Source organism: Penicillium atrosanguineum (assembly GCF_028827265.1).
Source record: "Penicillium atrosanguineum strain IBT 20685 chromosome Unknown utg000004l_segment0_segment0, whole genome shotgun sequence".
NCBI classification, from domain to species: Eukaryota; Fungi; Ascomycota; class Eurotiomycetes; order Eurotiales; family Aspergillaceae; genus Penicillium; species Penicillium atrosanguineum.
The window spans coordinates 1,513,778-1,537,249 of NW_026623136.1; the positions used below are offsets into that span (position 1 = coordinate 1,513,778).

A 23,472-nucleotide genomic window follows, 5' to 3' on the forward strand; every position below is an offset into this window, starting at 1 on the left:
GAATGTTCCGCGAAATGTATGGAATGCAGGCACCAACTTTCAAGAACCACGAAGCGACTTTAAGTGAATGAGATGGTCAGAAAAAAGCCCGGTGATGCATGATGCATGGATTCATGACGGAGTCTTCCAATTGGGATACTCCCCGAGCGCCATGGCTAGTGTCAAACCCTATACTTCAGTTACTGCATCTAGGCCCGATCACCTTATGCTCTTGTTCTCTAAGACCCAACATTTCACGCGTCATCCTAGACCCATGTTAACTCAGTTGCCGAGGTATTCCTTTGACTCTAAATAAGCCCGAAAACAACGTTCGTAATGTCAGCTTGATGAGGCTGTACATGCCCCGACATTCTAGACCGGACCTGCAGGGATTCGTGTAACTAGACAGAAACAAGCCTCATCTTCCAGAACAGATCGATTTGCATCCCAACCAGTTTAACAGCTCCCATTAATGATTCTCTCCTTGACGATCCACATCGGGGACGCCGCGGGCAATTTGTTCGGGGACCACCGTGTGGTCCCCGAGCTTCAAGGTTTGATCCCTTCACACCGTGAGGATGCGTCTGTGCCACAGACAATCTCATGTTTCGTCAACCTTGTCTTACTGTCCCTCTACTCCGACCCTGACGAATAGTCCTTGGTCAACGTCTTCGTCTATCACATTTGTGCCCGTTCGGCATCTATGACATCAATCCAGATTTCCGACAAAGTCTAATCTTCGAGGAAAATCATCCACTCCTAGTGAAAGTTCTCTACTGCGACATGTTCACGCCAATTCATACCTCGCTCGGTGCACTGCTCTTGTTTGAGGGGTCTTCGGGCCTGCTCTTTCACAATGGTGCGGTCTTCGGTATCTCATCCTTGGTATCGGGATCCGTGTTTAGCCCGAGTCGTGACAATGTACCAATTGTCGCTGGATTGATGTCCAGTGTGCTTCCAGTGTATCTGCTGGCGCCATCTTTGATACCAAGTTACCCTGCTCCTCCAAATTCATTCGCTTCTGCGATGACAACGTTGGGTGTTGGAATCTTACTGGGCTGGGGAACCAAGGTATGAACCTCAATGACAGGGGTGAATAATCTCAAGCTGACCAGCATTTTGAAACACTAGAACAGTCGCGGCTGTACCTCGGGACACATGCTCTGCGGGTTATCACGTCTCTCGCCACGTTCATTGATCGCAACAGCCGTCTTCTTCACCTCTGCCCTAATCACCGCAAACTTCGCATACGGAGGATCCAACATCCCTTCATGCGGATCAACCCCTTGCTATACACCAACCTACCCATCATCAACTGAGCTGGTCTTCATGGCTGTTACAGTGTTGCTTTCTAGCCTAACGAACTTTGTTGTTGTTCCGAAGATGATTCAACGGTCCGAGGCATCCCGTATCATCTTCTCCTACCTTGCAGGACTGGAGTTTGGACTTGGCCTCTTGATCTCCGGCATGGCGGACTCAGCTAAAGTGTTGAGGTTCTTTGCTTTCCTGACAGACGCGTCTCGCTTTGACCCGTCCCTGGCACTGATCATTCTCTTCGGCATCGGGCCATCATTGTCGGCATACCTAGTGCAGAGTCCAGGCCATGTTGCGGAAACCGAGAAGAAACCAACAAAACCGACGCTGGCCGAACGGTGGAGACTTCCCAGTGCCACAGTCGCCGACATTGACTGGCGCTTTGTGGCTGGGGCTGTGGCGTTCGGGGTTGCGTGGGGATTGAGGGGAGTCTGCCCCGGCCCGGCAGTCTTGCGCTCGGTACTTCAGCCGACATGGGGGCTGGCAACAATGAGTGGATATATCCTAGGCAATCTGTTCTAGCAGATCTTGTACAAAAAAGCCAGGTGGAAACCGGTGCTTCGTAATTGTAAATTATCTTTTTTGTAGCTCTCATTAACAGTGTACATAATATCTCGATTCATGAACTATCACATAATAATTAGCATGATTCTATGGCGCGTACACAAGTTGGGTCCATGAATAATGCTTATGGCAATGCGATTGGGTATAAACAAGGGCCAGGTAAGGATAGAACCGACGACTGATCAATGCATAAAACAAGGGAACGGAGAGGGCTTACAGCTCGGTCTTCTTGTTCAAACGGATGGCTTCCGCCTCAAGCTCCTCATCCCGTGGGTTGTAGTCTGGTTCCGGCAAATCAAAATATCCTTCCAGCTCCATCCACTCTGCGGCAAAGGCAGCGACGAGTACACTCCAGTCTTCGGTAGTGTCCATGTCCAGATGCTGTCCGTCATCCTCGCTCGTGTGCCACACGGGAGGGAAGCCCTTGAAAGGCGTGAAGTCTATTAGATGGAGAATCTCAACACCTCGTGCCAGGAAAGGCAGATGGTCATCCTGAATGCCGCCAAAGGGCTTAATTTGGTGGGAGTCTTTGGAGGAATCAATAAACCACGGTTCCCCGGAGCCGGCCTTCAATACTTTCATTGACCGAAGACGTTGTTCTAAAGTTCCCAGCCCTTGGTAAGCCCAATGGGTAGTGGGATAATAAGACTGGATATAGGGACTTCTCGAGCCCAGCAGATCTAAAAGAACGAACAAGGAAATGGCCGAGAGCGGGGTCTTGAACGTTGACATCGCCGGGTACATTTGGTGATCCCAAGTTTCGGCCATAGCGCGCGCTCCGTAAAGAGAGTCTGAGGCGCTCCAGTCTTTGAATGCTTCCTCTCCATCTAGAAAGAAGACTTGGATGCCACGCTGTTCCTCGAGCGAGGGGTCAACCCCCTGAGCCTTCATATCCGCCCATTTCTTGTCGAGGGCAGAATCGATGCTGCGCATAGCATGCATGATCATCGCGCATGGCGCCGCACTGTCGATAGCTCCAATAAATCCCTCGGGTTCCAGCTTACTGTCATAATGCGCAACCAGGGTCAGGCGCTCGACATCCCCCACTCGAGCATCCGGGGGATCGCGCGTGGCGATGAAGTTTATAAAGGGCACTTCCTTTCCATTTGAAACCGGTGTTTTGGCTGTAGAATTTTGGAACTCGATTTCCCACTTCGGCAAAGTCGTCTGGAAGAAGTCGACGAAGTGTTGCAAGACTGCGGCATGACCGGTGGTGCCGGGCACGCGGGTTTGAAGAATCGGGGATAAAATTGCGCCATTGTGAATATCAAAGTCCTGACTCGGTCGGGGTAGTGCTCTCAAAGTATCGTCGGAGAGCTTCTCGTAGGCTTGGGCTGGAAGAAGGAGTAAGAGGCCGAGGCAGAGCATCGATAAGCAGCCCCGAAGGCCACGATATGCCGAAGACATGGCGACACAGCGTTTCACTAGTTTATCATGACTTTGAAGAAGTGAATAAAGACAACAAGCCCCAGACCAGCCAGGAACTCGCGATTAAAAGGGAATGTGCAGATGGTTAAGGAACAAACAAAGCGGGAGCGCAAGGCGGTCGTCGATCATGCGGCACCGCTTTCCGCGTGTGGAACCTTAGCTTCTTCACATTTGCAACCATGCGACACATCCTCCTGCACCCCCAATTGCGCGCTGCGATTCCAAGATCTGCGCAAAGAAGCCTGCGCAATCAATTATGGACTCGCTTCAAATCCCAAGCCCCTCGTCCTTCTCAGCGCCATGAACCCGGAACGCCTCAATCCAAAGATTTGGCCGCCTCTGCGCGGCCAGCACCTCCGAGCACACCAGCCAAGACAACCGTTAGGAAGGGTATGGCGGGCTCTCATCTCACACGGATGAAGATGCTAATTCGAATGTAACAGGACCTCCGGAGCGCATAATGGTCTACTATGGAGGCACTGGCCGAGCAGTGTTTTTGGGTATGCTGCGACTTACCACCATCTTCCTCTTTGGTGGTGCATGCGTGATCGCGGCACCGGCTTGTTACGCAGACGAAGAAAAGAAGTGGCTTACACCATTAGGTAAGAATTTGATTACGACCTTTCGATATCAGAGTTAATGCTAGTTTACTCGCAGTTGTTCTTGGCGGTGCCGTCCCAATGGTCGTCGTCGCCTACATAGCAGCACCCTATGTGAACTTCATTCACTTGGCCCTGCCTGCATTTGCCAGGAAATCTCGCGAGAACGCAATCCACTACGCCAAGGATCTGCCACCGACCGCCACATTATATCTCACCACAATGCGCTTTAATACCATTCCGCGACAAACGGCAGTCCGCCTGGGCGACCTCCTTGCAGAAAAGGACTCAACACGACCCGTCACATTTCGAAATTTGAGACCTACTCCGCGACCCTGGTGGGCAGGCAAGACCCCTACACAGTACCTTACGGAGGGTAAGAGTCGACCCGGAAAACAGTCGACCGCCTTTTACCCTCAGTTGTGGCCTGCTATATTTCAAAAAATCCAGCGCAATTCTCCCAGCAAGAGTTACAGTTAGTCCCGACTAGCTTTAGGCCTATACGCAATATTTTGTCATATCTCCTTTTCATGATACCTGGCGACATTTAAACTTCTGTACCAATACTACCATCTTGAATGAACATGAACAACTTCTCTTTACCTCTAAAATATCGCGACAGTCTCCTTATCTTAATTATCGTCAAATTCGTTAACCTTTGCGACTTGCTTAAAGTCTCATATAATCTGTCTAGCTAGATGAATCAATGAGATAAAGCACGGTATATATGCTTGCGGACCTTCAAAGCTCTACTTAGGTAGCTGCACATCTTTATATGCTCTCCTGTATATCCTACATGGAAACCCTATACAATCCTGCCTCCACTGCCTCACGAAATGTGATGTCCATCCTTCCCAGCATCATAATCTGAGATATATGCAGATATCTCTGCGCAATGCGGCACCGAGGCTACGTCGTAAAAACAAAATTGCATTGGTGATGTTTTCCTCAGCCTACCCAGGCAGAAGGCGGCTTTAGCGAACCCTAGTCACCTAACGCAGCGGGGTAATGACACCCTGCTATCATATGACATAAGGTACGTCGCTAGTTGTAGCATATGTCAAATCATTCTTCCTTCTTCATTTCAGATAAGACGACTAAACTTTTTGAGGGAGCTGCATCTACATAGGTGCTCCTTTGGGTTAACTAACTCCACAGGCAACCACATCATGGATGAAAAGCATATGATTGGAGGGCTGGCCTGGAATCAGCAAAGAACGAATTCACGTTCCAAACTCTGGATCATCATTCCATCTATCTTATCGTTCTTGTACATTCTTTTCCGTGGCTGGTGGAGCATCTTACCGTCGACGAACGAAACAAGTTTTCTCAAATTCAACAGAGAGCGCATCAACTGGGAGCCCTGCGGGGACTTCGAGGCCAGTCCCCTGGAATGCAGCAGTATTCATGTTCCTATGGACCAATTTGATCTGCAAAATTCGGGAAATAGGACCTTTACTATCCCACTTGTTCGCATGCGAGGCAGCAACGCGACTCAAAACCTCCTCCTAAACCCAGGTGGCCCTGGAGCTAGCGGCTTCCAATTCCTCTACAATCGCGGTAAGCAGCTGAAGGCCGTGGTTGGCGAAGGTTACCACCTGCTCTCGTTTGACCCTCGCGGTGTCAATAGCTCGACTCCAACGGCCTCTTGCTATCCAGATGACAGAACGCGACAAAAATTAGCCCATGTTCGATCTCTAGATGTATTGGGTGATAGCCCCGAGGTCTATGCGTGGGCGCAGAACTTTTTCAGGGCATGTTCTGACACGATGGGCGAGCATGCCATGTATCTCAATACCCCCCAGACAGCCGCCGACATGAACAGTATTCTTGATGCTCTGGGTCAGGAAGATATGATCTACTGGGGATTCAGTTATGGCAGCCTGCTGGGTCAGACATATGCTGGCCTATTTCCCGAGCGGTCGAAGCGTGTTATTATTGATGGAGTCGTGAATCAATTCGAATGGTACGAAGGTCTTTTTGAGGCACAGTCGCTGATCGACACGGACACAGTACTCGATGGCTTTTTTGAAGAGTGCATCAATGCCGGAGCAGACACTTGCACCTTGGCCTCGCTGGCAACATCCAAAGAGAAGTTGCGTAACACGGTGCTATCGTACATACACATGCTTCAACAACAGCCGATTGGTGTATACATCAACAACTCCGTTTACGGCTTGCTTGACTACGAAAAGGTCTGGTACAATGGGTTTCTCGAAGCCCTGTATAAACCTTCGATTTGGTCTACCCTGGCGGATAACATGTACAAACTCATCAAAGGAAATGCGACAAATGCATTTTTAGAATATGCAAATAAAGAAATTCGTGACTGGCGCCATGAAGCAAACGAGTTTATCACTCTGAATGACGGCATTAGTGGCCCGGAGCATTGGCCTCAGGACAGACAGACATTTCTGGAAAATATCACACCCTTGTTCAATCACAGTTTGTTCAGCCCTGTGCAGAGCAAAATATACTACATGCGGCAACATTGGAATATACCAAAGACACATTCTTATGTGCCACGAAAAGGCGTGAAGACGACACATCCGATGCTGATTCTCTCGACGACTTACGACCCAGTGTGCCCCCTCATAGCTGCATGGTCAGCGAACGAGGCATTTGAGGGCTCGCAGGTCATCGAAGTCAAGGGTTACGGGCACTGCTCCGTTGCACTGCCATCGGTGTGCGTTGCAAAATATGTGCGAGAGTTTTTGTATGGAGGCAAATTGCCCGACACATACACGCAGTGCGAGGTAGACTCTAGCTACTTCCACAGGCTAAACAAGAGCAGGCAATTGCCAGCTTATAAACACTTTGAGGATGCGGAGGAGGCCAGAATCCACCTAGCGCAGGTGCTGCTAGCGAGAGACTGGGATTTTGCATTAGGAAAGTAGTACGATTATGGCTTTGGGGCACAGACAAGTATTTGTCCCAGTAAGGCGGACTCATGATCAAACGGGCACTACCAGCTTTGTGTTGACGCTATATGAACAAGTGAGGCTGTAAAAGAGAGAAACACCTGTTGGAGTAGACAGAGGAAAGCTTTGTTGGCCTACTAGGGTTAGTTGTTCAGAGCACTAGCACAGGCTTCATACTAGATGGATCAGAAACAGCCTCACCACTTTATTCTCCATTATCTATAACCCAATACCACCCTTCAGAACGTCAACCACCTTGTCCTGAAAGTCCATAGCCAGAGAAGAACCTTCTGTCCCCCGGAACTCCCCCTTCAAACAGGCAAGCACTGCCTTCGTATAGCCCATTCCCATCTCTTTTGGCAAACCCTGAGCGGCCAGCATCACCAAATCCTCGACCACCTTCTTCGGTCTCGGCAGTCGCCCGCTACTTTCCGCTTCCATGATCTTGGCATCCATCAGTCGTGACAGCGTTGCCCAGAGGCCGATCTCAAGAAGTACAACGCCCAACGCGTAGATATCATGGAGACAGCTGAATTGCTGTGTAGGGCGGCCTTGCCGAGCGGGGTGGCGGTAGAGATTAGGCTCGACCTCAAAGTCGGAGCGCATGTCTGTGCCTTGTTGGACGGACCGGGCGTAGCCCCAGTCACTCAGGTATGAGACAATCCTGTTGCCAGGAGTAGGTATCGAGATGCGATGCTCATAGAGCCCTGAAGTACTGACCCTTGAGGATGTCTCGAGAAAGAGGAGAATCCCTCTGCTCCAGATGTTCTTGTGAACCCACGCCGAGGCATGAACATTGCACAGACTTAAAGCAAGAGTATAAGCCATGCTAAAGCGGTCGTTGAGAGATGGTCTTTTCAGTGGTCGTTTCTTTGCACTATCGACTGCATTTATGAAGGCGTGCAAGGTTGTGAGGGATGTAGTAATGCCTGATTCGGATGGAGGAAGCCTGTAAAGGAATACACTCCGTTCTTCGGTAGGTTGATCGATGAAACCAAGACATTCTAACGCATATATTTTCGGTTGATCGAGGGTGTCGGATGACTTGCCGGAGAAATTTGTATTTTGAAGTAGCCATGCCAAATTGCGTATGGGATCTTTGAGCTCTTCTATCTCGTCCGCTTCCAGATCATCGCGCTTGAGCAGGCTTTCGTACTCGTGGTACTCGACTATCACTTCTGATGCTTCAGATCCCGAAGGCCACTTCCCCAGTTGAAATCCCCCTGTCAATTTTCCTGTTTCCGTGATGGCACCAGTCAAACTGCGGTAACTCGCCGGCGCCTTGGCCTCAGCCAACTCTCGGCGCTTCATCACCGGTTCAAGACCACTGCTTTTGAATCCTCGATGATCACTTTCAGCCATCTTTGCCAGCGTCTCCTGCGAGATATGCTGCATGAGATTGCGCAGACTTTCAGACCACTCAGTATACGAGTCTAGGATGCGATTCAGCTTCTTCTTGTCGAAGAGCGACCAGTCATAGCCCTTGAGTTTGAGTGATCTAGCTTTGCTCTTGGCCCGCTCTAGTAGTGTCTCTTGCGCCTTGGACTGGTCAGGCTCGATGTTGTATTCATCAACCATTAGTCCGTATTTGGCTGCCACAATCTCATACTCAGCCAGGGTCTTTCGCATCTGGACCAGCAGCCCTTCCACCGTGTCGGCGATGAAAGGGTCTACCTTCCCCGGGACCATCAATCCATGATCTGGATGGAAGAAAGTGCGTCTGAAGAAGAGAAGAGTCGATAGCTGGACATTTAATTTGAGCCGTATCTCGGCTCGGTCCTCGTCAAATGCCTTGATATCGGAAATAACACCCTGGATAAACACCGTGACTTGGTATATTTGCGTTATTGCCGTCACAGCTGTCCCATAGACGTCCATTTTGTCTTTTCATGGGAGTAAAATAGGGTGCTAAGTGCTTCGAAATCAAGATATGACACTGAGAGGTGCTTAGGATCAGCAGCCAGCGCTAAAGTAAGCGCCAAGTGGGATGACATGAGGCTAACCACAAAAACACCTGAACTGCCGCGTCCATTGGCTGATTCTTATTAGATGTTGGGGGCTGTTTTTCCAAGATACCCCGCGTGAGATACATATCTTTAATCTCCATTCCTATTTCCCCGACTTCCGGAATGCGTGTTTGCTAGATGTTTATATTGAGTGAACAGATGACGGACTCCTACGATGATATTCTCAACTCTCTCGAGGATGACAATTATTACTCGATAGAGGGAAACGACCTCTCTCCTTCTCTCCAGGCCTGGTCAAACTCCACGGACATTGAAGAGCTTGACCTAGAAAGTCTTAATCTCTCCTCCAACTACGACTCATCATGGGTCGACCCTCTAGAGTCGGCCATAACAGCCACCCGCAACGGATCAGCCTCGGTCCTCAGCACCCTATCTCAATTCACCACAATTCTCTCTCAAACAGGTATACACGGCCCCCGCCTTCTCAAAGCTGCGAATCTCTCCGCCCGAACCACGAAGATCGGTTCCGGTGCCCAATTCACCGTCTTCAAGGACCCAATATTTGAAGGCGAAGTCATCAAGCGCGTCAATGTTCCACTCTCGAGTAGAGCAGAGCAGCGTTTCGCAGCAAGTACAGAATACCGTCTTCAGCTCAAGACTCTAGAGCTAGAAATATTGTCACTCTGTAACCCCGTCATTCGTGGGCATCCGAACATCACCAGTCTCCTAGCGTGGGGGTTTGATTTCCCCTTTGCTGATCTAGCGGTGCCCGTGTTATTTATGGAAGCGGCGCTCATGCCCTTGGGAGACTTCCTGAGTTCCGAGGAGAGGGAGGCAGGGGTGAAGTATCAGCTTGCGCTAGGCATAGCAAATGGGCTTGAGGCGCTGCATAATCTCAAGATCGTGCACGGAGACATCAAACCGGACAATGTGCTCGTGTTTACCGGTGGGGGTGACGTTGTACCATTTCAGGCCAAGCTGAGTGACTTTGGTGTTTGCGTTGATTTGGAGGCACCCGAGGGGAATTTCACGCTGAGCGATTACCGAGGAACACCAGCTTGGTTGGCACCTGAGGTGGTTAATGGAGATGTCTCCAGGTTTGGTAGATTTTCGCCTGAGTTAATGTTTCGATTCGATGCGTACAGCTTTGGATTGGTGCTATTGTCAATTTTTACCGGTGGTGGTGAGCCCCCGGCTCTGGATGGGAATCCTGACAAGGTTCCAGGGCAAATTTCCGAATTGCTCAACAACCAGAAAGACATAACATCGGACGCTCGCATGCAATTAAACAAGGCAGTTCTAAGTCTTTTGGCCGATGATCCCACAAAACGACCACTTCCAAGTCCAATTTTACTTAAAACTGGCACGCCAGCATACGGATCTTGGTAGGTTGAACATGTCTTTACTTGTTTCAAGAATACTGATTTAGAGAACAAGGCTCGCCTCGGTTCAATCAACCTCGGCAAGTACCCATGTTGGAATAATTGATCCAATATATAACAAAGGCCCGTTGTTCTGGTACCGACTCGACGCAAGCATCCGCACAGAGCTTGAACAGCAGCACACGCTCAGTCAAGGAGGAAATGCTCCTCCATTTGGCGGCGATGTGCTATTTGGCATAGCCCAAACAGTTACCGGCCAAAAACCGACATATCTTGATCGCATGCTGACGTATCTGACTGACGCGGCGAAGTCTGGATATTCACCTGCTAGAGCTGTTTATGCGCAGGTTATGGAGGCGCATGGTCAAACTCCGGAATTTGCTCAGGATTTATTGGATGATTGGATGCTGCAGGCAGTTTCTGAAGGATACTTCTTTGCAAAACCAGGTAAGCTAGCGAAGGACGTGGAGGATGCAAAGGGCCGATTTCGAGAAAATGGTGGGTTTTGCTCGGATCCTTTCTTGACCAAGAGTGATGTCAAGGAAGCAATCAAAAGTGATAAGGTATTGGAGTGGAAGATGAAGAACGGGGTTGTTGTCGATCGCAAAGGGAACACCTTGCTGCATGCTGCCGCTGCTTTTGGAGCGGTTGCTGCGGTACAGGAATTGCTGGATGCTACTCAGATTGAAGTTGACACGGAAAATGAGAATGCTGAGACGCCGCTATACAAAGCATTCCAGGCTGGGCATACAGACGTCATCTGGCTTCTTCTTGATCACGGTGCAAGTGCGTCTTGCAGAACTCGGCAAAAGATCGGACCTCTACATTGGCTTTTTATGATACCGGAAGGTTCAATTCATCGGATCACCGAGCGGATGATTGAAAGTGGAGCAGATGTCAATGCAATGATGGAGCCAGTGGTAAAGGAAAACAGCGGTGGGTTCCCAGAGAAGATCCAAATTCTTCATTAGTATTTTCTTCCTATTCCCCTCAGAGGCAAGCCGCCAAGCTAACAACTTATTTAGCCCATTTGAGCTTCCTCACGGAACGCCTCTGCACTGGGCATGTTTCTTCCGCAACATGAGGGCAATCGACACTCTCATTTCTCTTGGAAGTAACGTCAACACAGCATACTATGGCTCAGATTCATCATCAACTCCTCTTGCTTTGGCAGCATACTCTGGAGAGCTGGAACTTGCCAAGTCTCTGATATCCCACGGCGCGGATGTCACTTTGCTTGACTCGGTGGGGCGAAACACCCTACATGCGATTACTAAATATTTCCCTGAAAAACATGGGTATCTTCCTCATGCCTGGCACTACTGGGTCCGCCATGGAACTTGGGAGAATCACTTGGCTCAAATGACGGAATTGGTCAAAGTTTTGATAGACGCCGGGGTAGAAATCAACGCTAAAGACAAAGTTTATCCCTATCTAACACCCATTGCAGCGGCGGCAGATCTTGGAGTGTGGGATGGAGGTACGATTTGTGCGTTGCTGGCGGCTGGGGCTGATCTGAAGGGATCAATCCTATCAGGGGGAGATACAGCTCTACATTCATGGGTTTCAATCGTTGGACCCCGTCTGAACTATCCCCGATCATACATACCTACTCTGAGGAAGATAGTCGAGGCCATGCCAAATCTAGATATCCCCAACCGTTTCGAAGAGGATACTCCACTCCACTTGCTGACCACCACTTATCACCCGGAAGGCGAATTTGAGGTCGCATGTGAGATTCTTTTCAGTCATGTTCCTCCGGCCGACATCAACGCAAAGACCCGTCGTGGAGCTACCCCGTTATCTATCGCTCTAGAGACCAACCTGGATCCCGCACGACGAAGTCGCTTCCTGCTCGATAGAGGTGCTGATCCTCTCGTTCTCAATGATCGAGGACGAGATATCTTCTACTCGATTTCCAACAACGTCATCCTTGCCGATCAAGAAAGCCATGACTTGATCCTTTACTTCCTTCTCCGTCTCAATTCTAACGTTCAAACGGCGTATAGAAAGCACTACCTCTCCAACCCCGACAGCAGCATTACCATTTCAGCTGCCGCGGACCGTGGAAAGCACCGAACCTTGACTCTTCTCCTCTCCTTTGGCCTCGCCAGCTACATCAATAGCCCCGACAGGACGAAGTCTCCACCCTGGACACCCTTAGATCAAGCCCTCCACTCCGCCGAACTCAGTCGACGAGCACACATGAAAGGACTTGCTTCTTACAAAGCCGGCGCTACTAGGACAAGAGCACTCGAGCAAAATCTCGTCTATGATGAACATCAAGGTCCGCCAGCACGTGCCGCTGAGGCATATCGGTCCTTTCCAGAAGTTATAAAAATCCTGCGCGATGCCGGCGCGAAAAGAACATGCGAGTTGGATGGAAATTTGAAAGGGGACTATATTGAGCAACCTGGGGACTGGGATGATAATGAAATACAGGATTATGGATTTACACTGGAGACGCAGCCAAACTTTGAGGCATGGAATGGGTTGTATGCTTTAGCTAAGTACAGTTCAGGTGGATGGAACTGGCGAGGTATGCTGATGGGCGGTAAGAAGCGTAAATAGGATCCGAGAAGTAATTCTTGGGAATCATAGCTATTCACTAGTATAAAGATTAACTTAACCAGAAGGGTCGTGATGATAACATCTGATTCTTTCAAGTATTTGTCAGGAATCGATTATTCAAGGCGCCTGCACTCTCACTTGCGTAAACTCCTCCGAACCTTCTGTCTGTCTCTAGTATTCCGCAATTCACAGACCTTATCTTTGTGGTTTTTCTGTCAGTAAAACCTCTTTGATTATATTCTATTTTTCTCTTTCTTGCAACCTTGGGAATCACCATTCACTCGCATGCGCTACGGACCCTCGATTCATCCAAGCAAAGCCGACGGCAACTTCCATTAGCTTGGATCTTCCTTGATCACCGCATATTCCCTTCATCTCTTTTGCCTGTTTGTTCTTGTACTCACATGTCAACAGCAGCTGCGATCCTATCCCTACAGAACCTCACAGCCGAACTCTTCATTATGTTTCGACAAACCGGAAGAACATGACAGAAACGTACTGATTCGAACAAAGTCCTACTGTTTCAAAAACTTAATTTCCTATTCTAGTACCTCAACGCACGATCCAAAATGAGCTTTGCATCCTGATGGGCTGTCTGAATGAACATTCCCGCAACAGTGCGGCTCGCCAATGCGGCGCATGAAACAAGGCAACCCCCGAGAACACTCCTTGAGGATGTTGCGTTTGTGTTGATATTCATTCATTAATATCGTGATCACTTCTTTTCTGCTATGGCTAGGCGATACATAGCTTCTCCCGGCTTGTCATGCAAGAAATCAATCCAGAGAAATTGTTTCAAGTAAGCCCGAAGGTCATTCCAAGTCTCCAGTCCCCATGATTCAATGTTGGCTTGTAAACAGGGTATAAGCCAAGGACCGTCAGCTGGGCCGAAGACTGATAGGCCGCCAATCATGATCAACCAAGGAAGGATAGACGATGAGCCCTCCGAGGTATTAAATTGTAGAAGAGATTTCCTATACGCATCAGGGAACCGCGTATGAGAAGGTTTCACATCTCGAAGACGGAGGAAGATGTGAGACGAGAAGGCGAGAAGGCCGAGACGAAATATTTCATCAATAGTAGTTGGTTTGAAACTCATACCCAGAAGACGATACATGACTGAAGCCATGGTGTTCAGTAGAATCTCTTTCGGGAGCTGGCGGTTATGTTTGGAAGCGATGTTGATTGCTAAACAGAATCTTCTCATGGCTGAGTAGGCTCCAGATAGATCATCATTTATTTGTGATTCGGCTGAATTGCTAGAAGACCCCAAATTGAAGTCACTCTGGTCCGCACCAGGGAGAACCAGATCGTGTGGAAACAAAGGCTCGAAAACGGGGTCTTGGAAAAATATAGGCTTTTTGCCGTTATCAACGGCTATCATCAGATCACATCTGCGTGATAGAATGTCAATAACAACATCAGATGAAATCCAAGCTTTGGGGAGAGGTTTTTACTTCAGTAACTCCATAATAAACTTTGGGTTATACCTGAAGGCATTTAAGCCACCTCTCAAATTGACGATTTTGCGTAGCCCACCCATGTGGTGGCTCGCAGATGCATCTTCGTGCACAAGATGTGAATGTCTGGCTAGATTTAAGACGATGAGGACTGTAGCATCGGAAATCAAGTCAACTTGTGACTCCTTTGATAGTCTCTCGCGGAGTAAATGGAGCGTGATTGAGTGGTGCGTCAAGGCTCTTTGCGTTGCAATTGGTGATTCATGTTCAGATATTAAGCTTGAGTATGTTTGGCATAGAAAGAGTACGGCATGCAAATATGCCGCGTCGAGGGTCAAGAGATCAAACCATAATGTGTCGATCTCGTTCTTCTTGTGGAACTCGATACAGCTTTCCAGTGGGTATAACAATCTCTTTGCCATGAGAGAGACTAGAATTGATGATCAATCAGCAATTTTCATCAGAAATATATCATATCGGAAGCATAGGCAGCCTCACACTTCAAAAGTTCTTGCATGAGGGGCGGTTCCACTGGAGCAGCGAATTGCGTGAATGAAAGCTCATTGCCGACTCTGTCCGGGATCCTCGAATATTGCAATTTGACAATGAGCGCAGAAGACCCATCTTGGACATCCTTGTATGTTTCGGTGACACTTGAGGTGTTCGATTTTCCAGTGCCTTTCCGTGTCTTTCCACGGTTCTTGCCTAGCATAACATGCTGCCTGATAAGCTTTCGCTTTTCCGGTTGGCTTTTGCCCTTGCAGTCGGTGAATATAAACGGCATTGGTACCGCTGCGCATTGTTAGAATTTTCCGGAGGGGGAGCAAGTAAGGTATGCTCCAATGAAGCCTGAGCATGAGCTTACCAGGACCTTGATGACCCGACATTTTTCGCAGTTAAGAGACTTCGGCGCTGACCCGGATCAAATTTTATCTGACTTTGAAGTGATCATATTCCATGAGAGGCTAGCGTGGGCGAAAATAATTAGTATGACGATGGAGAGTCAAGGGCAACGAGTGGCGCTGGCAGAGGTGAAATGGGCACATGGCCGTTGGTGGGTCTGGTCTTACCGCATTTAGACGCGCTAATGCATGATATTGACTTCCTATTACGGTATAGCGTCATATTTGAATCCATGATTGGGCCAACCGCTGGTAGACCCACATATGAATGCTCAGCTCGAAGGAGTGTATCCGTTGGTTCAAGTCAATCGCTTTCAATATTCGGAATGTCTTCATTCAGGTCCAACGGAGCTAAGTGGTATTTCCTCCATAAATCCGTCTCAGAAGCACGTCGCTACACCGAAGCTGGTCTATAAATACAGAGCTAACCCTTCCACCTGCTAACTCTCTTCTATACTCCCAAGTATCATGTCTCAGAACTATTCGCGAAACAATAAACCCAACCTTCCTTGAAACAAGACCAAGATGCCATCCTCAAAAGACCTCCCACCCTCAGCAGTCCCCTTCTTCCCAACCCAATTCATCAGAAATCAATTCTGCTCCAAACCCAAGTATCTCCCCTCAGATACAGATCTCTCGAACCAAGTCGCCATCATAACAGGATCCAACACTGGTCTGGGCTATGAATGCGCCAGACAATTTCTTTCACACAAGGTCTCCGAGTTAATCCTAGCTGTCCGCTCCGCCGAAAAGGGCGAAGGCGCAGCAAACAAGCTGCGCAAGAAATATCCCAATGCCACCATCAAGGTCTGGCATCTTGACATGAGTTCTTACGAATCCGTGAAGGAATTTGTTGCTCGAGTCGAGAAGGAATTACATCGTCTTGACATCGCAATTTTGAATGCAGGAGTCGCCCCTGTGGGTTTCAAAACCGCACCTGAGACTGGCCACGAGGATTGCGTGCAGGTTAACTACCTCTCGACTATGCTTCTCAGCATCCTACTGCTCCCGGTATTGAAGAGAATGTCTCCGGATGGCGTTCCAGGGCGCTTGACTATTATCACGTCAATGCTATCCATGATAGCTAAGTTTGCTAACAAGAAGGAGATCCCGCTTCTCCCGGCATTCGATAATGAGAAGCTCTTTGATGCCTACGATATCTATCCGACTTCGAAATTCCTTTGTCAAATGTTTTTCTGGAAGCTTTCGGATTTGGTTTCTGCGGATGATGTCGTGATGAATCTGGTTGAGCCGGGCTTTATCAAAGGCACTGAACTCCAACGGGATTTGAATGGGGTTGGAAAGATGGCGTTGGGTCTTTTGAAGGCTGCGTCTGCGCGAAGTGTTCAAGTCGGTGTCTCTACGTATCTTGATGCTGTTGTTGCGAAGGGCAAAGAGTCTCATGGGTGTGTTTTGATGAATTGGGATATTTTTCCGTGAGTTTTCCACCTTTATGTTTAGCGGGTTGTTGCTGACTCAGATCTACAGGTATCCTTCCTTCATGTACTCGCCAGAGGGTAAGGAGGTCATGGGTAGACTGTGGGATGAGACTATGAAGGAGTTCAGCTCGTTTGATGTCGATGCCACTCTTAAGTTCCTGTAGGGGTCGTGCCATGATTTCCTCCTTGTCCCCAAGTTTTGTTTCGCTACCTATCTACATAGTCTTCTATAAACTTGAACTGAATAGTCTCTTCAAATGATACAATTCCCGATTCTTCCTTCTATTCGAAAGTTTTGATTTACATATAGAAAAAGCTATCTTGAGGTGATCTGTAGATCGCTCCGTATGAACATTGTTATACAAGAAATAAATAAATAAGCAAACAACGCCACTCCCAACCGCTGTATGATATTGAGTAAAGAAATCCAAAAAAGGAACTGAAGGGGAGAACATAACGACGCACCGGGCCGTCCCGGGCCTCTTATGCGGTCGAGAGAGAACTAGACTTCGGCTTGCTAGTCTCCGTGGTACCTTCCACACCTTCTTCCTCGTCTTCATAATACAAGTACTCTTCTTCATCCTCCTCTGGCTGGCCGAAGGCATTTCTCCACACACCGTCCCACAGGCCCTTCTTGGTGACAAGGCCACCAACAAGCAGAATAGGCAGCTGCCAGATACTGGCCCAGAAGAGGCCGCGGGCGCTTCCTTGGGCACCCTGGTGTTGCCAGAAACGGTATGCTTCGCGAACAAGCCAGCCATTGGCGAAGGTGCTTCCAACAAGGAAGCCATGGCCAACGACGTCGAACCACCAGAGACCGATCGAGATGGGGAACATGAGCAACGAGTAGCGAAGAGCAACGCGGGCATTCCGGGCCGGGTTCACCCAGCAAAGCATGCGGTAACCGGCTTGCTTATAATCGTCGCGAATGAGATGCGAGAGGGCGTTGAAGTGTGGGAATTGCCAGGCAAATAGAATGCCACCCAGCAGCCATCCACCAATGCTGCCTTCACTGAACAGCATATCGCGCCATGTGTCATGTCCAGTTGTCGCCGTTTGTCCTGCAGCGGCGATCCAGCCCATCAAAGGTGGGATACCTCCAACCACTGCACCAACCCAGGTATTGATCACGGAGATCCGCTTAAGCGGGGTATACACAAAGGCGTAGAGGAGGATGTTTGCGGCGGAGAGAGCGGTGGTTGTTGGGTTAGTACCGACGTACAAGAGGCCCAGACCAACAGCCGCAGTACCAATGGCGAAGAACAGAGCCCCGCGACGCGAGACCAGCCCGCGGACAATAGGACGGTTCCGGGTCCGAGTCATCAATGCGTCGTATTTCGGTTCGAGCATCATGTTCAGCGTGTTTGCACTGCAGCATGACAAGAATGTCCCCATGGTCAAGTAAATGAAGGTCAATGTCGAAGTCGAGAGGGTTGGGAGTGGGGTCATGGCTGGGTCGAGGGTAAGCAGAGATGAGAATGGGTACATTCCGTACGCAGATGTTGTCGTAAGGAGAACTAGGAAGGATAGACGCGGTTTCGTCAATGCGAAGTACGCGGCGAACTTGCGGCGGAGGGAAGTAGCAGGCTGCGCAGATGAGAAAGCCGACAATTGCGCTGAAGCATCGGGTGGCATGACCGCCTCTGGTGTAGCATTATCCGAGATAGTCTCCTTCAAACGCCTCCTCCGACGATGTGGCAATTCATTTTGCGCCGCTCCTGCTGCAATTGATCCAGGCGATGCTCGTTCGGTTGTGCTGGCTGGGTCTGCGGAGGTTTCGCTCGCGGACTGAGAGGAGGCATTGGATATGTTGTCGGAATTCGCGGATGCATAGGACGAGAGGAAGCCTCCCTTCAGACCAGTAGCATCGACGACTCGATTGGGAGAAAAGTATGTCTTGAGGAAGACCGAGGAGGGTTGGTTGGCCGCGATGCCGGTTCGACGATTGGTGGAAGAGATGAACCCTCGTATTGATGATGGAGGTTGGACTCGCGATCGCACCAGACAATTCGAGCCCAGGAGCACCTCTCGCGACGGCCCAGGCCTCAATATGGCGGACCGGAGAGGGATCATGGCGCGTGGGTCGACACTCTCTGACAAGCTTGAAAAGTGGAAGAAGGGAACTTTCCCCGGCGGCGCGGCACGGACCAAACCCGCACTTTACAGACGACGTTATAATGTACTTTTGACAACAGTATATTAAAACTCGGATTCGTCCTATATTAAATCTTTGAAGATAGTTTAAAGAATAATAAATATAAAGTATGAATCGAAAGAGGTCTCATAAAACAACCAGAAGAAGGGTGAGAATCAACACGAGAACGGGGTGTTTAGGCCCACTCAAAGTATCTCCTCGGTTCCTGTGTACGTGGAATGTCAACACTGACAACACCTCTTTTCCTTGACACCCACCAGCCATCATGGACGTCATTCAGAAATCAGTCCTGGATCCCCTCCAGCCTTACCTCCAACCTATTGTCGAAGCGATCCCCGAACCCGTTCACGATGCGGTCATCTCGTTGATTGGTGCACCTTGCCACAGCGCGCTGCTCCTCGACCTCAGCTTGACCAAGGACCCTGCCTGTACCTCCCTGGCTATTTCCAAAGCCCTCGGAATCGCCATCGTCGGCGCCAGTGCCGTCGTTAAGGTTCCCCAGATCCTGAAGCTCATTCACTCACGCTCGTCCGCTGGTGTTTCTTTCGTCTCCTACGCCCTTGAAACTGCTAGCCTACTCATTACCCTTTCCTATGGCGTGCGCAACCAGTTCCCCTTCAGCACCTATGGCGAGTCAGCTCTTATTGCCGTGCAAGATATTGCCGTCGGTGTTCTTGTCTTGAACTACGCCGGCAAATCTGCTGCCGCCGCGGCTTTCGTCGCCATTGTCGCTGCCAGCGTGTACGCGCTTCTCTTCGACCAGACCCTTATCGATGCGCAGACTATGTCGTATTTGCAAGCTGGAGCTGGCGCTTTGGGTATTGCCAGCAAGCTGCCCCAGATCTATGCTATTTGGAGCCAGGGTGGAACCGGCCAGTTGAGCGCTTTCGCCGTAAGTGGATTTTTTTCAGGCTGGGTATGAATGCCGAACTAACATTTCATCTTTTTTAGGTCTTCAACTACCTTGTCGGATCCCTCTCCCGTATTTTCACCACCCTCCAGGAAGTCGACGATAAGCTCATTCTCTACGGATTCATCGCCGGCTTCTCCCTTAATGTGATCCTCGCTACGCAGATGCTGTACTACTGGAACAGCCCCGCGCAGACGCAGACACCGAAGTCGAAAAAGGCTGCCGGTAAGCAAAAGGCTGTCGATCAGAGCCCTATGGCTCATAGCTCCGGCGCGTCGCCGAAGGGCTCGAAAACACCTACTACTCGCCGACGGGGTTAGAGGGTATATTTTCGGTTGAATGCGCTTTATTTTGCAGAACCCTTGTAATACTCCTAATAATGCCTTTTGGAATTTATCATTCTCATACTATTCCTACCCCTCATGTCCATCCCCATTGTTTATATGCGCGTAGATCGACCCTGCGTGATTTGCGAGAAGAGGTTGGAAGTAGCTTGAAGGCCTACTGCATTCGCCCTGTAGTCATATACCTCAAAATATCCGCAAGAGGAACAACAGGCTCAACAGCATGCGCATGGTGCGGAGCAATCTCAAACTCAAAGCCATTTCCACCAGACTTTCGATGCACACCCACAACTTCCATTTCATCCTCGCCCTCCTCGTCCTCCTCTTCCTCCTCTTCGTCTTCGGACCCCTCATCATCTTCTAATTGTCTCTTTAGCCCTGTCACAACATTCTGTATCCCCGCCTCACGCTCCTCAAGCGTGAAATTCCCTCCCCAATTCCGCCTCCTCGCTTCCTGGTTCGCTTCAATAGGAGCCCACTCCCATAGATCAGCGAGTTCGGTCTCGCTAAGCGGTTTCTGAGCATGCGCTGCTGCTGCTATCGCGCTGGAATTTAAGTTGGAGGCGTCCACAGCTGGCGGCTCGGTGCCTGCTGTCCGGCCACGCGCGACCCAATCTTGGACGCGGGGATCGAGTTTTGTTCGGAGGAGTTGCTCAAGTGTGCTTGCTTGTGTGCGGCCGGGGTAGTCGGGGCCGGGGTAGGCGACTAGTGAGGAGAGGAGGTCGCGGTGGTCGGAGAGGTGTTCGGAGACGGAGACGAGGTTATTTGAAATGATGCTTGCTTGGGATTGGAGGGAGGACCTGGTGGAATCATTAGAGCTTGTTCTGGGCCATTGGTGGTAGCTGCGCACCATGGTGGGAGGGGATCGCTTTGGTTCAGACTTGCGATCAGCGAGCCTAGGGAGCGGGTGAGTTGGACGAGTCGTTGGCGGGATTGCTCGAGCACTTTTATTTGATCGGATGTGAGGGCAGACATGGTAGCTGGTGAATTGAGTGTGTTCAGCCAGGGGGTGAATGCGCTGGGTGGTGGTTAAATGTACAGGAGATGAGATTCTATTTGAAGCTTTAGTGGAGAACCCTTGGAAGTCACCGAAAGAACGCTATGTGCAGCCGCTCACCTGTCAACTTTGGGGGGTAGAACGCTTCTCCGTTTATGAAGTAGAAGATTCTAAAATCTGTTTTAGCTATCCATCATTTCCTTTGTTCAATCAGTTGATACGTTATTATGAAATTCATGTTAAAGTCGCTTCTGATACTTTTCGTGGATATATATCTCGAAAGGTTCAGTCACCGGACTCGGGCGTCGGCGTCTACTCAAGACCGAGGCAATCCGTTCGTCCGTCACCACATTTTGTCTTTTCCTTCCACCAGCAATCATACTAAGAGCGCAAGCAAATATAATTAAGATGCCAAAAGATTCTAGATGTGACACCACGCGCAAATCTAGCACTGCATGTCGGAGGTGCCGGGACCACAAGGTGAGTATCCCCAAAGATGTTCTCATCTCATGGTTAACCAAATCAAAAGGTCAAATGCTGTCGAGAAGTGCCGAATTGCACACGGTGCACTAGGAATGGTCTTGAATGCCTTTATCCTTCGCCTCCGGACCGCAAGGCGATTGCGAGATCCCGAGCCGCGTGGGGAGCCAGAGGAAGACAGGCCCATGGTGACCATGACAAGGTTAGCCCATTTAATTCTCAGTCGCTTGGCCTGTGTTTGATAGACACACTGTTCTCACACTACGTCTGCGCTCCTTTCATCTTTGAAAAAGAGACAGTCGTCAAGGATTTCCTTGAGGGCAAGTTACCTGAGCATGTTTCTCAGGCTATATTTGCATTGGCGTCAATGTGAGATTACGATTCTTACGATTCTTACAGTTTGAACTGCATCTAATACATTTTCAAGATTTATTGATGACACTGGGAGCCTGATGAGCCCCGATCAAGCAGATAAATGGGCAAACAATGCAAGCCAGCATTGCTTGTTACAAGCACATCGCCCATCCTTGGACCTGATCCAGGCCTGTCATATCTGTGCCACATATTGGTTTGCTCGAGGTGAAGTCCACAGGGCCAAACTGCATGCTCGTGAGTTATTTTGTAGATACTTATAATTCTCCCTATCTAATAATCTAAAGATGTCGCATGCGTTGCCGCAAGAGGTCTGGGATATAACCGTGTTGGTGTACCTGGCTTCGGGGCTGAAACTGTCTCCCTCGCGAATCGGAATCTTGGATTCCGGTGCTTTTGGAACTGCTGGGTGATTCTTGTTGTCATTTTAAAAGATGATGTCTTTACCATGTCTGCCAGCGACTCAACCCTCCCACCTCTCCCACCATCACCCCCTCCATCGCCAGGTAGTCTCTATGCTACACCAGATGCATCCAAGACTACCAGCCAATACCAGAATCATGGATTGCTGGAATACTTCCACCTTCTTTACATATAGTAAGAAGGGCACTATCTTTATTTGGGACAGACTGGCTCACATCTATCTACTCCAGCCACGACATACAAATTTTCAAGTCAAAGACCACAAATTCAACCAAGGAAAAAATTGATCAAATATCCCAGTTCAGGCAGCGTATAATTCGATTCCACGATCGATTTCCATTGTTGCAGTTTCCCGGATCATACGAAGCATATGGCCGATCACACCTCAGCACAGCCTTTGCTATTCACTCTTTCTACAACCTCGCGATGATATCACTACATTCCTTCCTCGTCCCACTCTTCACGGGAATCCCTTTGAATGACTGTATTTCTGCCGAAGTTATCGAAGTCTGTGCCCGGACCACCATTCATCATGCCAAGAGCTTTGTCGAGATGATTCACGCATTCTTCTCTGCTGGCGGTAAGACATCCGATCTGCCTCCGTTCGTGGGATACTGCTGCTTCACTACTGCATCAGTATTCGCAAGCTTCCTGGATCAAGATGTGGCATTATCTGCAGACTTACACAGCCAAGTCATTTCCTGCCTAGTTGTTCTGAATGACCTCCAACAATACTGGGTTCCACTAAGGCGACTGGTACGTCGAGGCAATAACCAAGAACTGGAAAATGTGATCTTACTAACTCACTCAACAGTTTAGACAAATCCTGGGATCAGTTAAAGGTTTTATATCGATCCATGATATTGACGAACAGCGCCGCGCTCTTAAACAAGATCCAAGCTCAATCATATGTCTGGGCAGTGATTTCTCCCTCGACTTCTCAAAGTATATGCACCCAAACAGATCATCTAATAAGCTTTATAGCTTTTCATACATCTCCCATGACGAAGAGTATGAAGAAAATCTGCTAGTCCAAGATTCTGAACAGCTCACACCTGGTTCGGAGAATATTTTATTCACGTTCGAAACGTCCAATACGGGATGCGATTCTTTTATGCAAGTTTCGGACTTTGCAAGCGATGATTTCGGATTCGGTGCGGACTTCATGCCCGGAAATGGCTGGGAAGATGAGAAATTTGTTGAAAGCCGTATCCCCACGACTTCATACCCCTTCCTGTGATATTTCATGATTGAAAAGTTATTGT

General features: G+C 49.2%; 12 protein-coding genes across 12 annotated transcripts; 7 read left to right on the plus strand and 5 right to left on the minus strand.

Annotated features, from left to right (window-relative positions):
- Positions 1–762: 762 nt before the first annotated feature.
- On the plus strand, positions 763–1,815 carry N7443_005888 (YeeE/YedE family protein; the record flags this gene model as incomplete). The annotated part of the gene is made up of 2 exons (XM_056885944.1): positions 763–1,050; positions 1,111–1,815. The coding sequence occupies 2 exons, from the start codon at positions 763–765 to the stop codon at positions 1,813–1,815; spliced, it is 993 nt and encodes a 330-aa protein (XP_056741392.1).
- Positions 1,816–2,070: 255 nt separating this feature from the next.
- On the minus strand, positions 2,071–3,264 carry N7443_005889 (glutaminyl-peptide cyclotransferase family protein; the record flags this gene model as incomplete). The annotated part of the gene is made up of 1 exon (XM_056885945.1): positions 2,071–3,264. One exon carries the CDS (start codon positions 3,262–3,264, stop codon positions 2,071–2,073), a length of 1,194 nt encoding a protein of 397 aa, XP_056741393.1.
- Positions 3,265–3,464: 200 nt separating this feature from the next.
- Positions 3,465–4,364, plus strand: N7443_005890 (uncharacterized protein; the record flags this gene model as incomplete). The annotated part of the gene is made up of 3 exons (XM_056885946.1): positions 3,465–3,675; positions 3,729–3,887; positions 3,943–4,364. 3 exons carry the CDS (start codon positions 3,465–3,467, stop codon positions 4,362–4,364), a joined length of 792 nt encoding a protein of 263 aa, XP_056741394.1.
- A 689-nt stretch (positions 4,365–5,053) lies between these two features.
- On the plus strand, positions 5,054–6,781 carry N7443_005891 (alpha/beta hydrolase; the record flags this gene model as incomplete). Its single annotated transcript, XM_056885947.1, has 1 exon — positions 5,054–6,781. The coding sequence occupies one exon, from the start codon at positions 5,054–5,056 to the stop codon at positions 6,779–6,781; it is 1,728 nt and encodes a 575-aa protein (XP_056741395.1).
- Positions 6,782–7,024: 243 nt separating this feature from the next.
- N7443_005892 (uncharacterized protein) lies at positions 7,025–8,683 on the minus strand (the record flags this gene model as incomplete). The annotated part of the gene is made up of 1 exon (XM_056885948.1): positions 7,025–8,683. One exon carries the CDS (start codon positions 8,681–8,683, stop codon positions 7,025–7,027), a length of 1,659 nt encoding a protein of 552 aa, XP_056741396.1.
- A 287-nt stretch (positions 8,684–8,970) lies between these two features.
- On the plus strand, positions 8,971–12,725 carry N7443_005893 (Tyrosine--tRNA ligase; the record flags this gene model as incomplete). Its single annotated transcript, XM_056885949.1, has 3 exons — positions 8,971–10,157; positions 10,210–11,124; positions 11,180–12,725. The coding sequence occupies 3 exons, from the start codon at positions 8,971–8,973 to the stop codon at positions 12,723–12,725; spliced, it is 3,648 nt and encodes a 1,215-aa protein (XP_056741397.1).
- A 715-nt stretch (positions 12,726–13,440) lies between these two features.
- N7443_005894 (DNA mismatch repair protein Msh6) lies at positions 13,441–15,072 on the minus strand (the record flags this gene model as incomplete). The annotated part of the gene is made up of 4 exons (XM_056885950.1): positions 13,441–14,119; positions 14,216–14,615; positions 14,684–14,977; positions 15,051–15,072. 4 exons carry the CDS (start codon positions 15,070–15,072, stop codon positions 13,441–13,443), a joined length of 1,395 nt encoding a protein of 464 aa, XP_056741398.1.
- A 540-nt stretch (positions 15,073–15,612) lies between these two features.
- Positions 15,613–16,690, plus strand: N7443_005895 (Histone h1.3; the record flags this gene model as incomplete). The annotated part of the gene is made up of 2 exons (XM_056885951.1): positions 15,613–16,523; positions 16,576–16,690. The coding sequence occupies 2 exons, from the start codon at positions 15,613–15,615 to the stop codon at positions 16,688–16,690; spliced, it is 1,026 nt and encodes a 341-aa protein (XP_056741399.1).
- Positions 16,691–17,009: 319 nt separating this feature from the next.
- On the minus strand, positions 17,010–18,599 carry cox10 (protoheme IX farnesyltransferase; the record flags this gene model as incomplete). The annotated part of the gene is made up of 1 exon (XM_056885952.1): positions 17,010–18,599. One exon carries the CDS (start codon positions 18,597–18,599, stop codon positions 17,010–17,012), a length of 1,590 nt encoding a protein of 529 aa, XP_056741400.1.
- A 347-nt stretch (positions 18,600–18,946) lies between these two features.
- Positions 18,947–19,911, plus strand: N7443_005897 (putative monosaccharide-P-dolichol utilization protein; the record flags this gene model as incomplete). Its single annotated transcript, XM_056885953.1, has 2 exons — positions 18,947–19,573; positions 19,633–19,911. The coding sequence occupies 2 exons, from the start codon at positions 18,947–18,949 to the stop codon at positions 19,909–19,911; spliced, it is 906 nt and encodes a 301-aa protein (XP_056741401.1).
- Positions 19,912–20,092: 181 nt separating this feature from the next.
- On the minus strand, positions 20,093–20,910 carry med8 (RNA polymerase II mediator complex subunit MED8; the record flags this gene model as incomplete). The annotated part of the gene is made up of 2 exons (XM_056885954.1): positions 20,093–20,735; positions 20,786–20,910. The coding sequence occupies 2 exons, from the start codon at positions 20,908–20,910 to the stop codon at positions 20,093–20,095; spliced, it is 768 nt and encodes a 255-aa protein (XP_056741402.1).
- A 1,723-nt stretch (positions 20,911–22,633) lies between these two features.
- N7443_005899 (Nucleic acid-binding OB-fold) lies at positions 22,634–23,447 on the plus strand (the record flags this gene model as incomplete). The annotated part of the gene is made up of 2 exons (XM_056885955.1): positions 22,634–22,963; positions 23,022–23,447. The coding sequence occupies 2 exons, from the start codon at positions 22,634–22,636 to the stop codon at positions 23,445–23,447; spliced, it is 756 nt and encodes a 251-aa protein (XP_056741403.1).
- Positions 23,448–23,472: the final 25 nt, after the last annotated feature.